This window comes from Psammomys obesus, unplaced genomic scaffold, assembly GCF_907164565.1.
Source record: "Psammomys obesus unplaced genomic scaffold, mPsaObe1.curated_primary_1811, whole genome shotgun sequence".
In the NCBI taxonomy this organism is placed as follows: Eukaryota; Metazoa; Chordata; class Mammalia; order Rodentia; family Muridae; genus Psammomys; species Psammomys obesus.
The window spans coordinates 38,108,543-38,119,275 of NW_026585644.1; the positions used below are offsets into that span (position 1 = coordinate 38,108,543).

The window sequence follows — 10,733 nt, forward strand, 5'->3', positions numbered from 1 at the left end:
GTCTAATTTAATCATGATTTTTAAGACTTAAAATAGTATTTCATTAAAATTTCATGATGGGGAGTTGGCTCAGTGTTTAAGAGCACTTGCTTTTGCAGAGGACCCAGCACCCACCCGGTAGCTCACAACCATGGTATCCCAGGGGAAACTTAGCAGGCACCAGACACATAGTACACAAACATAGACTCAGGCAAAGCACTCATATACACAATAATAAGTTAAATCTAAGAAAAGGTTTCTTCCACTTTGGGGCTAGAGCGATGGTTCAGTGGTCAAGAGCTCTGGCTGCCCTTCCAGAAGACCTGGGCTCCATTCCCGGCACTCACATGGTGGCTCCTATTCCAGGGGATCCGACTCTCCCTGGCCTCATCAGACACCAGGCACACACATGGCACATACATATCATGCAAGCAAAGCACTCTACACACACCATTCAAATAAGTAAATCTTTAAATTTTTTGGAAGTTTTGGTTCTTTTTCCTGTTTAATGGCATCTAAAATATTGATGCATGCATTTACTTACTGAAAACTGAAGTCTTTTTTCCTTCTTTTATTTTCTTACTTAACCTTGAAACTACTGGGGTTTTTGTTTGTTTGTTTTGTTATGGAGGTGTAGAGAATTGAATCTGGGACCTCATGCCTCATAGTTTTTCCTATCTTTAAATACTCTCCTACAACATGTTTTTGTTTGTTTTCTTTTGAAACAGTATCTCATTCCACAGCGTAGGTAGGCTGTTCTTGAACCCACTCTTATAGCCTGGCAAGCCTTTATCCTCAGCCTCCTGAATACTCAGATTCTAGACATGTACCATTACATTTGGATTACATGTCCCCTTTTTTTTTTTTTTTTTTTTTCTTTTTCTTTTTAAGACCAGTATGTAGCCATGGCTGTCCTGGAACTCACTGTGTAGACCAGGCTGGCCTCAAATTCACAGAGATCCACCTGCCTCCACTCCTGAGTGCTGGGATTAAAAGCCTGGCTTCTGCTGCTTGTCTTTATGCCTTTCTAAATAAAATGAAGAGTGACTAACTTAAGGCAGTACATATAAACTAATGAGAATCTAAGTGTCATCTTTCTCCTGACAGCTCCTGTTGGCCTACCCTCCCTCACCCTCTGTCTCTGCTGTGCTGTTTGGATTCTCTTCCCACTTCTTAATGTGGGCCTTTGTACTAGAAAGAAGCTGTGCCTGGTTAGTTCTGTAAGCTCATAGGGCTTCTGCTACTGCAGAGCAGGAGATCTCATTGCAGACCCAGTGTGCTTGCCCGTCATTGAAATGTGCCAGGGCCCTTCTGGTTTCAGCTGCCTTTCTCAGATCACTGTCTAAGATTTCCATTCAGTAGCTATCACTTAACTGCTTTGGGGTTTTTAGGTCAGTTGGTGTGTCCGGTACTTCCTTGTGCTTTCTCTTGCACAGTTCTGATCGCGCACAGGTCTTACAGCTTTTGCTTACAATTTTGTAAGGTAGCATAGCACTTAGTTTTAAACATCTGTTCAAAGGGTTTCAGTTTTGGTGTCATAGTGTTTCAGTTTTTGTGGAAATATTTGGTCATTTCCGAAACTGATGCTATCATTTGTGTGTTTGTATACATGCATACATGTATTGTGGTGCTGGGGACCACACCCAGGGCATTGTATGTGATAGATGAGTACTCAGCCACAAAGACACACCCCTGGACTCTCCGGTATATATTTTAATGGCTATAGAGTTTTATGTAAATATCTTCAAATTTCTTCATCAGTCCCCTAATGCTCATTTACATTATTTTCCATTTTACCTGTTTAAATAGGCTGTGATGAGTAGTTTTGTGAAATAATTTTTATAGAAACTCATGATTATTTTTCAAGATTAATTTTTAGCCAGGCATGATTGTGTATGTCTTTAATCCCAACACTCAGGAAGCAGAGGCAGGTGGATTTCTGTGGGTTCAAAGCTAGCCTAGTCTTCATAGCAAGTTCCAGGCCAAACCAAGGCTACATAGAAAGACCTTGTCTCAAAAAAAAAAAAAAGAAAAAATTAGTTTTTATAAGTGAGTTTTGTCAATCACAGAATAATCAAATGTTTATGGCTTGTAATGTGGGTTATCAAATTGCCTTGCAGAGCAGCTATACCAACTAACAGTCCCCTGCAGTTCATGTTCATGTGTCTGTAAATGTTTCGGTGTATGTAGAGGTGTAGAGGTGTGTAGAGGCCTGAGGTTGATGTCAGGTATCTTTCTTATCACTTCCTAACTTACATATTGAGGCAGGGTCTCTCAGTTGAATCCGGGCTGGTCTCCAACTCACACAGATCCTCCTTCTTCTGCCTCTCAGTGCTGGCACTAAAGGTGTGCACCACTACAGCCCACCTCCTTTTCTACTTTTTGAAATACCATTTAATCATCAGCTTTGGGTCAGATGAAGTTGTCTTTTCAAATCTTCAACAGCTGCAATGAAATCCTAGCTTTTCTGCATGCTCTGCCTTCCCCAGTGCTGGGATCTCAGTACACCCTCTGTGCCTGGTTTCTGCAGTGCTGGGATCAAACCCAGGGCCCCCGCATGACCCTGTCAACTGTACCGCATCCCTATTCCATCTTTTCAAGGGTCACAAATCATTTCATTAACTTTTTACATTGATAAGTACCAGTAGTAAATAGGCAGGATGCTGTGTTGTTGTATTTTTTTTTTAAGAAAAATACTAAGTACTAATCAAATAATAAATAAAACAAAATTCTCAGCATCATAATTTTAAGCAGTCTTTTATGATTTTTCCCCCTTTTAGGCTGGATCAGTACATGTAAGAATTCGACGAGATGCAAATGAACAAATGGTTCTTGCTCATGTGACCAACAGACTGTACACACTTGTGTCTACTCTGACTGTTCAGATTTTCAAAGATGATTGGAACAGGCCTGCCTTACTCTCTGGGCCTGTTGCGCCCAATGTCCTAAACTTCTCAGACCATCACATAATCCCAATGCCTCTCTTAAAGAACACTGATGATATGACCCCTGTCACATCAACACCAGCCAAACCCAGCAGCCCACCTCCAGAGTTTGCATTTAATACGCCTGGGAAAAACGTGAGCCCAGTTATTCTTCTGAACACACAGACGAGGCCGTATGGTTTAGGTCTTAATCGTGGAACACCATACAGCAGTGTGCTCAGCCAAGGACTTGCAGTTCCAGGAGTTGGAGCAGGCCAGGGATTGAGGCCAGCCTTTCCACATATACCAAGTAGGTATGGAAACAACAGGACTGGACAGCCAAGACCTTGAAGGACTCTGACTTATTTTCATGGGGAATATCGACTCCTTGGCTTCCAGTGTATTTAGTAATCCAACCTGCATTGACTGTTGAACCATTTAAGTGTCAGATTGTTGTAGGCTTGTTCGTATTTCATGAAATCTATAAACTATATTTTTGTAAAATGTCCTTGTGGCAGTGAGGTCTTTGAAAATGTCCCGGGTGTTAAGTAAGCCTTCTTCAGGAAGTTTGAATGTCAGCTGCTTTGTAGCCGCCTACAGTGTGGTGTGACCTGGCCTCTACAGGAAAGCCATGTGGTGGATGGATCAGCGTCTTACTGAGAATTCTCAATTCCTTCAGTGGCATTTATAAACATGTTTCATGTTAGGGTGCCCATCTTAGGAAATGAAGACATAGGTGTCCATTTGAAAAGTAAGTGTCTCTTTTATAGCTTTTCTAAGCTTACTTGCTACATTTTTTGAGGTCCTCCTGAGTCATTTGTTAAATAAAAAGTAAAAGTTTCTGTAAGAAATTGTGAGACATATTCTACTACGTAGCACAATTTAATTCTTATTACTAGTCTTTTGAAATGGGGCCTTGCTGCGTAGAACAGGCTGGCTTCGGACCCATAATCTTGCCTCAGTCTTCCAAGTGCAAATACCAAGCCTTTGGTAAATGGAATGAGGTTTTAAAATTCCAGTTTCCTTTGTTTGGGGGGAAGGGAGGGTTGTTTTATGTTGTTTCAGGGTTTTTTGTGTGTTTTTGTTGTTGTTTGTCACTTTTTTGTTTGTTTGGTTGGTTGGTGTTTGTTTGTTTTGGTGTTTTGTTTTTCAAGACAGGATTTCTCTGTTTAACAGCCCTGACTGTCCTGGATTCACTCTGTAGACCAGACTGGCCTAGAACTCAAGAGAGTTCCGCCCTCGTTTGCCTCCTGAGTGCTGGGATTAAAGGTGTGCTTTTCCATGTCTGGCCCCAAATCTCAGTTTTCTATGCTACATTTAGTCAATTGTCCATTGACCTTCAATAGCCATACTTTTGGTTTTGACTGAGTATATTTATTAAATATATAGTAAGCCAAAGTAAAATAAACAGTAAGAGAAAGAAAGATGGACAGCCACTCGGACAGAGCAGAGTATCCCTTCTAAGGAGACTTCCAACTAAAAGAACAGAGATCAAATTATCTCATCAGAGGCTCACAATGCCCTCCAGAGGCCAACTGAGGAAAGTAAAGTGTAAGAATTCTTAAAGGGCTAGTTGACCAGCAACTGGGGGGTCCTTTAAACAGCCAGGCGCACAAGATAAAGACAAGATAGGGAGACAGCCAGCTAGTTTCTGATTGGACTTTCTCTATACCCATGAGATTTCCATGCCCAAACATGCAGCCCCCCCCCCCCCTTCAGCCCTTTTCTATCACGGGGCAAACAATAGTAACTTCTCTGGGGTGTTTCTCACCTTCTAGCTCTTCTCCACGACATGTGTATTAACTCTTGGGCTGTTCTGCTGTTCTCTCACCCTCTGTCGCAGTGTTAGGGAGGCAGCCCATCCTGAAAGGAACCTTGGAGGGTACTCTGAGACAAACGTATTTGGGTCTGAAATGGGGGTGGGGCAACACCACTTCCACAGCAGTTTCTCCGTGAGCTTAAACAACACATGGCGATATAATGCACATCACATAAACATTGACAATAACGGAATTTTATTTTGGGTTCATTTTAATAGACTAGCTTTTAATTTTTTATTTTATGAGAAAAACATATCAACATATTTTAATCTAATAATTGGAAATTTTAGTCAAGATATTTTTGGTTGACTTAATGACTGGACTAGGCAAAAGACTTTTATTCCAATCCTGGTGGTCTTGTAGATGAGTAATTTTGTAATCATGGGCAAGTCATTTATCTTCTCTGAACTCTCATTTATATAGTTAGATAGGGAAAGGAATTGGTTAATTTGTAAATTATTAAGTCTAAAATTTTATAAATAACCTGCACAGAACATGTTCAACAATGACCACAACATACAGGGCAAGTAATGCCCATACCAGCACCCTTGGATTGCCCTGAGAACAGAAGGCAAACTACAGGCTAACTTCATTTTAGGTGTTTTGTCCCCACCATTCCCAGACTTCCCTGTATTTACATCTTTAGACAAGAGAGATTCCTTTTTTCTTAGACTTTTTCATTTGTGGGAAAGACTTATTTTGGAAGGGGATAGACAAAAAGATTAGGGCAGGGTATCCCTCTTTCCTGGGTTACAGAGATTAGAACAGGGTACCCCTCATACTTCTCTGGGGTACAAAAGAATAGGATACAGATTTCCTTTCATCCTTGATTTCTGAGGTTGGAGTTAAATACAATGATCATATCAACTCCTGACAAATGGCCTGAGTTTTCATGTCTCTGATTAAGATGCTTTTGAACTGCCAATTTTTGCTTGACTACAGGTGCCCACTTGGGGCTGGTAGACAGCTTATCAGATAAAGACACTTACTACCAAAGCCCAATGGCTAAGGTAAATCCTCTGGAAGGAAGGAGGGAAAAACCAACTCTCACAGTTGTCCTTTGCCCCCGCAGAGGCACACCATGCGTGCATGCCACATACACAAATTAATGTTTTGTTTTTTAAGAATACCTGTTTTTCAAGTCTGATAACACTTTTCACGTGAGAAAGTATTCTATACATTCCAAAATGTTTTAATCAAACCAGTTGAGTTAGATAGCATATGATAGACAATTAATTTTAGCTTATTTATTAATAATTTATTTTTTAAAAAGATTTACTTGATATATATACAATGTTCTGCCTGTCTGTGTGCCTGCATGCCAGAAGAGGGCACCAGATCTCATTATAGATGGTTATGAGCCACCATGTGGTTGCTGGGAATTGAACTCAGAATCTCTGGAAGAACAGCTGGTGCTCTTAACCTCTGAGCCATCTCTCCAGTCCCATTTATTTAATTGTCACATATTTATCAAGTACTTATTGAATCTGTACAGACCAGTTACTGTACTAAGTACAGATGAACATGGTATATCAAGTCTTTGTGGCTTTGGGCACCTTTAAGCATTCACTAGTTTAAAGGTGCCTTTAATAACACTAATATCATAGTCATCAAGCTCCCATCCAATGAGCCTTGCTTCTTGTAGAAAAGTTAACTTAGACAACACTTGACTAAGTTTTCTCACCAGTGCTGCATCTGGTAAGAATTCTTTAGTACTAAAATCAAAAAATACTAATTGCTTAAGGTTGCCAAATACATCCATGAAGGAAAGCCATCCATCACTGCTCACAGAGTTTCCTGCTAAATCCAGCTGCTGCAAGTTTCTCAGAGGATTCATCTCCAAAAATACACCTGAGTAAAGAAATAAGGGTTAGTTGGAAGAAATCCACATTGGAAATAAAATGAGTTCTGTGCACACACATGCACACATGAATACTTTTTCAATTTTAAAATGTTTAAACCAGTCACCGGCAGCCCATTATATTTACAAATTCTGTTTCCTAATGCCTAAGGCATCAGTGATATAAAGATACAGTTGGCAAATGTGATGTATGTTTTTAACCTTCGTCCTGATTCCTCCTGGAAATGGAAAGCTGATTAAGCATTGAGATGTGAGAGATGCTGTTAGACAGTAAGGAGCTTTTTCAAAACCGGAAAGAAACAAGCTCTATTAGGCCCCGTCATGTTTGTAGAAGAGAAGCAGCTTAACAGCTTTATCTTTGGGCATAGGCTATCCCTAGCTAGAGAGTGAAGTAAATGAAAATCATTCAGTATCTGGAGAGAGTTTTGTTTTTAAGCTTTTCCTGCATCTTGGAGGAGGTTCTCAATTCCCTAAAACAAGCACCTTAGAGTGCCTCCTACATCCCTACAAGGAGGAGGTGGAGGCTCCGTCCTGCTGAGTCACAAACAGCAGGCTTCTCAGTGCTCATTCCTTATTCCCTGTGCCCTGTGCAGCTGCATGAGGCGACTCCTGCTCATGTATGGGAAAGAAACTTCTCACCATACACACTCTGATCTCAGTACCTGAGAGTCAGGGACAGAAAGCGAATCCAAGGCCTGCCCAAGCTACCTAGAGAAACCCTGTAGTAAGTAAACAGCAAGAAAGGAAAGGACATTTGTTTCTTGTTTGTTTGTGGTGTTGTTTTGAAACAAGGTTTTGCTAAATAGCTCAGGCTATCCTCAAAGTCACTGCAATCCACCTCCTTTAGAATCACACACTTGAATAATCACGTCAGCCTCTCAGCATTGATCGTGGAGAGGTTTGTTAGACATTAAGATTAAAATTGGGTGATACATGATACAGCCTTACAGAATGAGGGTTCAAGATTCAGTTTGATTTCTTTTTTTTTTTTTTGACAGGGTTTCTTTGTGTAACAGCCCTGACTTTCCTGGAACTCTGTAGATCAGGCTAGCCTTGAACTCAGAGATCTACCTGCCTCTGCCTCCCAAATACTAGGATTAAAGGTAAGGATCACCATTGTCCATCTTCATTTTGGACTCTTAAGTAGAAAAAGATGCTTCCTGAAAAGGCACTACAGACTAAACACCAGAGCTCTGAGATGGCACAAGTCTGTGATTCCAGAATTCTGGGAGACTCAGTCAGGGAACTGCAAGTTCAGGGCAGCCTAAGCTAAATAATGAGCTAACCCTATTTCAGAAACACAAGAAACAGACTACAGAGATGGCTCAGAGGTTAAGAACACTAGCTGTTCTTCCAAAGGTCCTGAGTTCAATTCCCAGCAACCACATGGTAGCTGTAACCATCTGTAATGAGATCTGGTGTCTTCTGTATAAATAATAAATAAATCTTTTTTTAAAAGCCCCCACAAAACACCTAAGTCAGGGCCATGACTTAGAAATAAGAAATAATGACAAATGAGAACTAAGAAAAGCTGTTGCCATCTGTGATTAGGCCTGCAAAATAAGAATGATCAGTCTAGTCTGACCAGCTGTGTAGGCTGAGTCGTACCCAAGTGTGCGTTGAGCGCTTATGCTCTCGGCCACTTTCAGGAAGCCTGCTGACGGGCCACGGGGAGGAGAGCTGGGAATCAATTGGCCACATTGTGTGGCCTGTGTAGTCCACTAAGGGCACACGTGTGACACAGCAGCGCCCAGGGCTTCCTCTCCAGAGTATCTGCAGTCCCTTCACCACCTTTTGAGTTTTAGCTTAGAAAGGGCCAGAAGCAAAGGCACTTTCCCTGGCTGTAATCGAGAGAGAAGTGGAGGGAATGAACAGGGGGTCTCCCAGTCTTCTGCCTTCATTTCTCACATCTGTGCTTCCTGCTGCTGAGACCCTCCGTGGGCCCCCTTTTCTACACTTTAACTTCCTTAGTTAGAAGACAAACTGCTACTCTAGAGTCATGATCCCTCATATCTCACATACATACATTTTTACCAAAGAAATAGAAGCAGAAGTGAGGTGTGTGACTTTCATGCCATTTTGAAAAGAATTAGTCGTCCACTTTCTTTTGCTTTTTTCCTTTTTTTTTTGTCTCTTCCCACTAAGCTGAAATGCCCACATGACAATAACCTAGCCATGATCATGAAGTCAAAAATAAAATAAAGAATGAAAGAGTAAAAATAACAGCTCTCTGGGAAGGCTGCACAGAGCCCAGCTGTCTTATCCGCTTACACTGCACATTTGTGGACGACAAAATGGGAAGGAAGTTCTAGCTGTTGATGCAACAGGTGACTCAGCTGGCCTGCTTCAGGGGCCTTCAGGGCCTAGCAACATCTAATGTCATCACCTATGGCTGCTGCCAGGTGTGTCACCAGGAAATAGGACCCGCCACCCCTCCCCCTTAATCTCAGTCTCAATTTGTCTCTGCTCTCTCTGTCTCTCTCTGCACTCATGGCTCACTCAGACTCTAACTCCTCTCCCCTGCTCTTCCCCCCAGATAAACCTTGTACAAGACCTGTTGCGGGGCATGTAATTCTTCACATGTAACACTAGCTCCCATGAGCCATGGTCAGCCAGGTCTTTGCTGATGCTTAGTCTGTGCCCAGCTGAACAGGCACACTAGCCCTCACCTCCCTTTCTTGGAAGAGTGCTGCTTTCTGCTTCACAACCCAGGTTCCTGTTTTGCCACCTCTGTGTGATACCCTGAACAGCAGGAACTCTAACTGTTTTGGGTTTGTTTGGTTTTTGTTTTTCAAGTCTGTGGTCCCTCTCCCCAAAGAGGAGAGGGACTCTTTTCTCTACCCAGTAGGAATTTAGAAAAAGCAAAGCCCATTGTACAATGAGAACTGATAACAAGAGCTATGTCTGTGGCTGCCCATTTCAGTTGGAGGAGCTTAGTGGAGTAAGAGTGTCCTGGGTGACTATCAGAATGTGTGTAAGCATGGGACCTAAGAACAAGCAGCGGGTCTCATGATCCAGCGACATGCTTGCTGCTAATTGAATATGACTAAAACAGGTCCAACAAGAACAGAGTCTGTATTTGGAGCTTGGGTGTGTGGGAACTGTGGAGAATGCATGCAAATGGCCAAATCTTGCAGAGGACCTAAATTTGGTTTCCAGCACACACATAACAGTCCATACCGCCTGTAAGGCCAATACCAGGGAATCCAGTGCCCTCTTCTGGCTCCATGGACAACAGACATATGTGTTACAAGTCATCTTTCTTAGACACAAAGAGCTTTCTATCAACTTGCGCCTCACTCTAAAATATAAAAAGAACAGCAGCCTGAAAAGCAGACTCCAACAGAGAAGACCAAGTTTCAACACCCACAGACTACCAACCAAAAGGGGTGTTCTTAGCCTGTCTTGTGCTGCTGTCACCAAATACTGCGGGCTGGTTAATCTACAACAAACAGAAATGTAATGACTCATGACTCAGGGTTGAGGTTGAGGGACTACCATCTGGCAAGGGCCTTTCTGCTGTCTCTCCCCATGGCAGAAGGACAAGGGGTGAAAAGAGCAAGCCAGAGCTCAAGCTCACCAGGCCCTTCTACAGTTTGCTCTACTCATCCATGAGGGCGGGGCTGGTGATCTAAACTTTCTCTGACGTCCCACTGCTAGGTCTCAAACCAGGTCAAATGGCTAACCAGGGTGCGTATTTAACATACCCAACAGACCTGGCCACTGGGTTCTCCAGGCAGGCCTCAGTCCCTACACAGTCCCCTACCCTGAACTCCGGCCCTGGGGCTGGGCTGTCCCTCCCTGTATAATCCAGCCATTTACCTACGCTCTTTCTGTTTTGTTTTGGGTGTTTGGTGTATTTTTTTTTCCCTCCACCCTCTCTTCCTGGCTTGCTCAGGGTCATGTTTACTCTGAACTCTCTGAGATGTCTGTACCTTTTTCTGTGCTCTCCCTTTTATCTACAATAAACCTCCTCCATCATACCTAGGAGCAGTCATGTCCTCCTCGTTTATTTATTTTTTTAGTTCACTCCCTTCCCAGCACCTCTGCACTAGATCTTGTTTTATGTATGCGGTTTTAGTAGACACATTCAAACTACAGCAAAAGGCAACAGAGGATACAAACAAAACAAAACAACTTCAAAAATAA

At 42.3% G+C, this 10,733-nt stretch overlaps 2 protein-coding genes across 3 annotated transcripts in view; one reads left to right on the forward strand and one right to left on the reverse strand.

The window, feature by feature from the left end:
- The window catches only part of Slc30a6 (solute carrier family 30 member 6), a 34,538-nt gene extending 30,790 nt beyond the window's left edge, over positions 1 to 3,748 (forward strand). For both annotated transcript variants that reach the window (XM_055618135.1, XM_055618141.1), the window contains exon 14: positions 2,760 to 3,748. In XM_055618135.1, the coding sequence (XP_055474110.1) occupies positions 2,760 to 3,254 (495 nt within the window). In that variant the 3' untranslated portion in view covers positions 3,255 to 3,748. The remainder of the gene's footprint in view (positions 1 to 2,759) is intronic.
- Positions 3,749 to 4,901: 1,153 nt separating this feature from the next.
- Nlrc4 (NLR family CARD domain containing 4) overlaps positions 4,902 to 10,733 on the reverse strand; it is a 25,807-nt gene continuing 19,975 nt past the window's right edge. Inside the window, exon 9 of the mRNA XM_055618155.1 lies at positions 4,902 to 6,574. Within this exon, the coding sequence (XP_055474130.1) occupies positions 6,282 to 6,574 (293 nt within the window). The 3' untranslated portion in view covers positions 4,902 to 6,281. The remainder of the gene's footprint in view (positions 6,575 to 10,733) is intronic.